The 1,048-nt window shown below is 39.9% G+C and overlaps 1 protein-coding gene across 1 annotated transcript; it reads right to left on the bottom strand.

Annotated features, from left to right (window-relative positions):
• Window positions 1–6: 6 nt before the first annotated feature.
• LOC104774411 (protein GAMETE EXPRESSED 2-like) lies at window positions 7–1,033 on the bottom strand (the record flags this gene model as incomplete). Its single annotated transcript, XM_010499023.1, has 5 exons — window positions 820–1,033; window positions 518–724; window positions 389–444; window positions 168–309; window positions 7–53 (listed from the first exon to the last, which is right to left on the bottom strand). Coding segments are annotated over exons 1-5 (561 nt in total), but the record flags the coding sequence as incomplete, so codon positions are not given.
• Between the last annotated feature and the right edge of the window lie 15 nt (window positions 1,034–1,048).

The raw sequence follows: 1,048 nt of genomic DNA, 5'->3' as shown, positions 1-1,048 counted from the left end.
TGGCACTTTTCCATTGAATTGGGTCACACTACACGCCGCCACATTAATTTCACCTGAGAAAAGCAAGAGTGAGTGTGGTGATCATAAACAGAAAGAATGGACATTTTCCCAATTAATATACACATGGAAGTTACAGGTTGTCTAGATTCGGTTAAGGAGCATGATACCAGCATATACTTCCTTGACGAAAGGCTGGCCTCCATGGAGGACTATGTTTCCAGATGATATAAGAATTTTATAGATTCCACTCCTTTTTGGAGTATAAGTTACGTCAAAAATACTCGCTTGAGTCGCTAGACTACCTGAACCCTGCAAGTAAGAAATTCCCTTAAGTCTCTATGCCTAATCAGGTATGCATAAGCATATATGCATATAGTCTGCTTCTTACTCTTCTGCCATGTTTCTCATACAAGGGGGTAGCAGTTTGGGAACTTGATCCAGTCCCTGTTAAAATCATTTGCCAATATAAGCCACAAGTGAAGACATCATCTAATTGTACGAAAGTAAGAAATTGTACCATTGAGGGTCTCTCTTGGGTGTATGGTTGGCAGAATGAAGGAGGAATCAGCCTCGAGTAGGATTCTGACCTGAAGTCTATCCACTTGGACTGACGAGGGATAACCATAAGCATCTTTCAAGTAAATAGAGAAACCAAGAGACGCCCCAGCGATAGAAGCATTGATCCCTGAACCATTTACTATACTTCTTGATCCATCACAATAACCTGTCACGAAAAAAAATAAGAGGACTACTGCAGAGAACATTCACCAAAAATTAAAGCAAATATCATACCATAAAGCAGTTTAGGCAAACACTGACCTATATATACTGTATACGCATATGGCATACCAGAGATACTCTTATTGTGCTGCTTCATATCAGAAAGAGTAAGCAAGAAATTGCCTGGTTCAAACAGGGTAAAAGACATCAACTGAATCCCTGGCTCTACATACTCAAACTGAAAATCTGATACCGGTATGGACAAACCAGTCTCTTTTTCAACCACATCAGCATCGAATTCGTAAAAACCAGAAACGAGGTTTCCAAA

The sequence above is a fragment of the Camelina sativa genome, unplaced genomic scaffold (assembly GCF_000633955.1).
Source record: "Camelina sativa cultivar DH55 unplaced genomic scaffold, Cs unpScaffold02735, whole genome shotgun sequence".
Taxonomy (NCBI): Eukaryota; Viridiplantae; Streptophyta; class Magnoliopsida; order Brassicales; family Brassicaceae; genus Camelina; species Camelina sativa.
The sequence above is the reverse complement of the archived record's forward strand: the minus strand, read 5'-3'. Positions and strand labels throughout refer to the sequence as shown.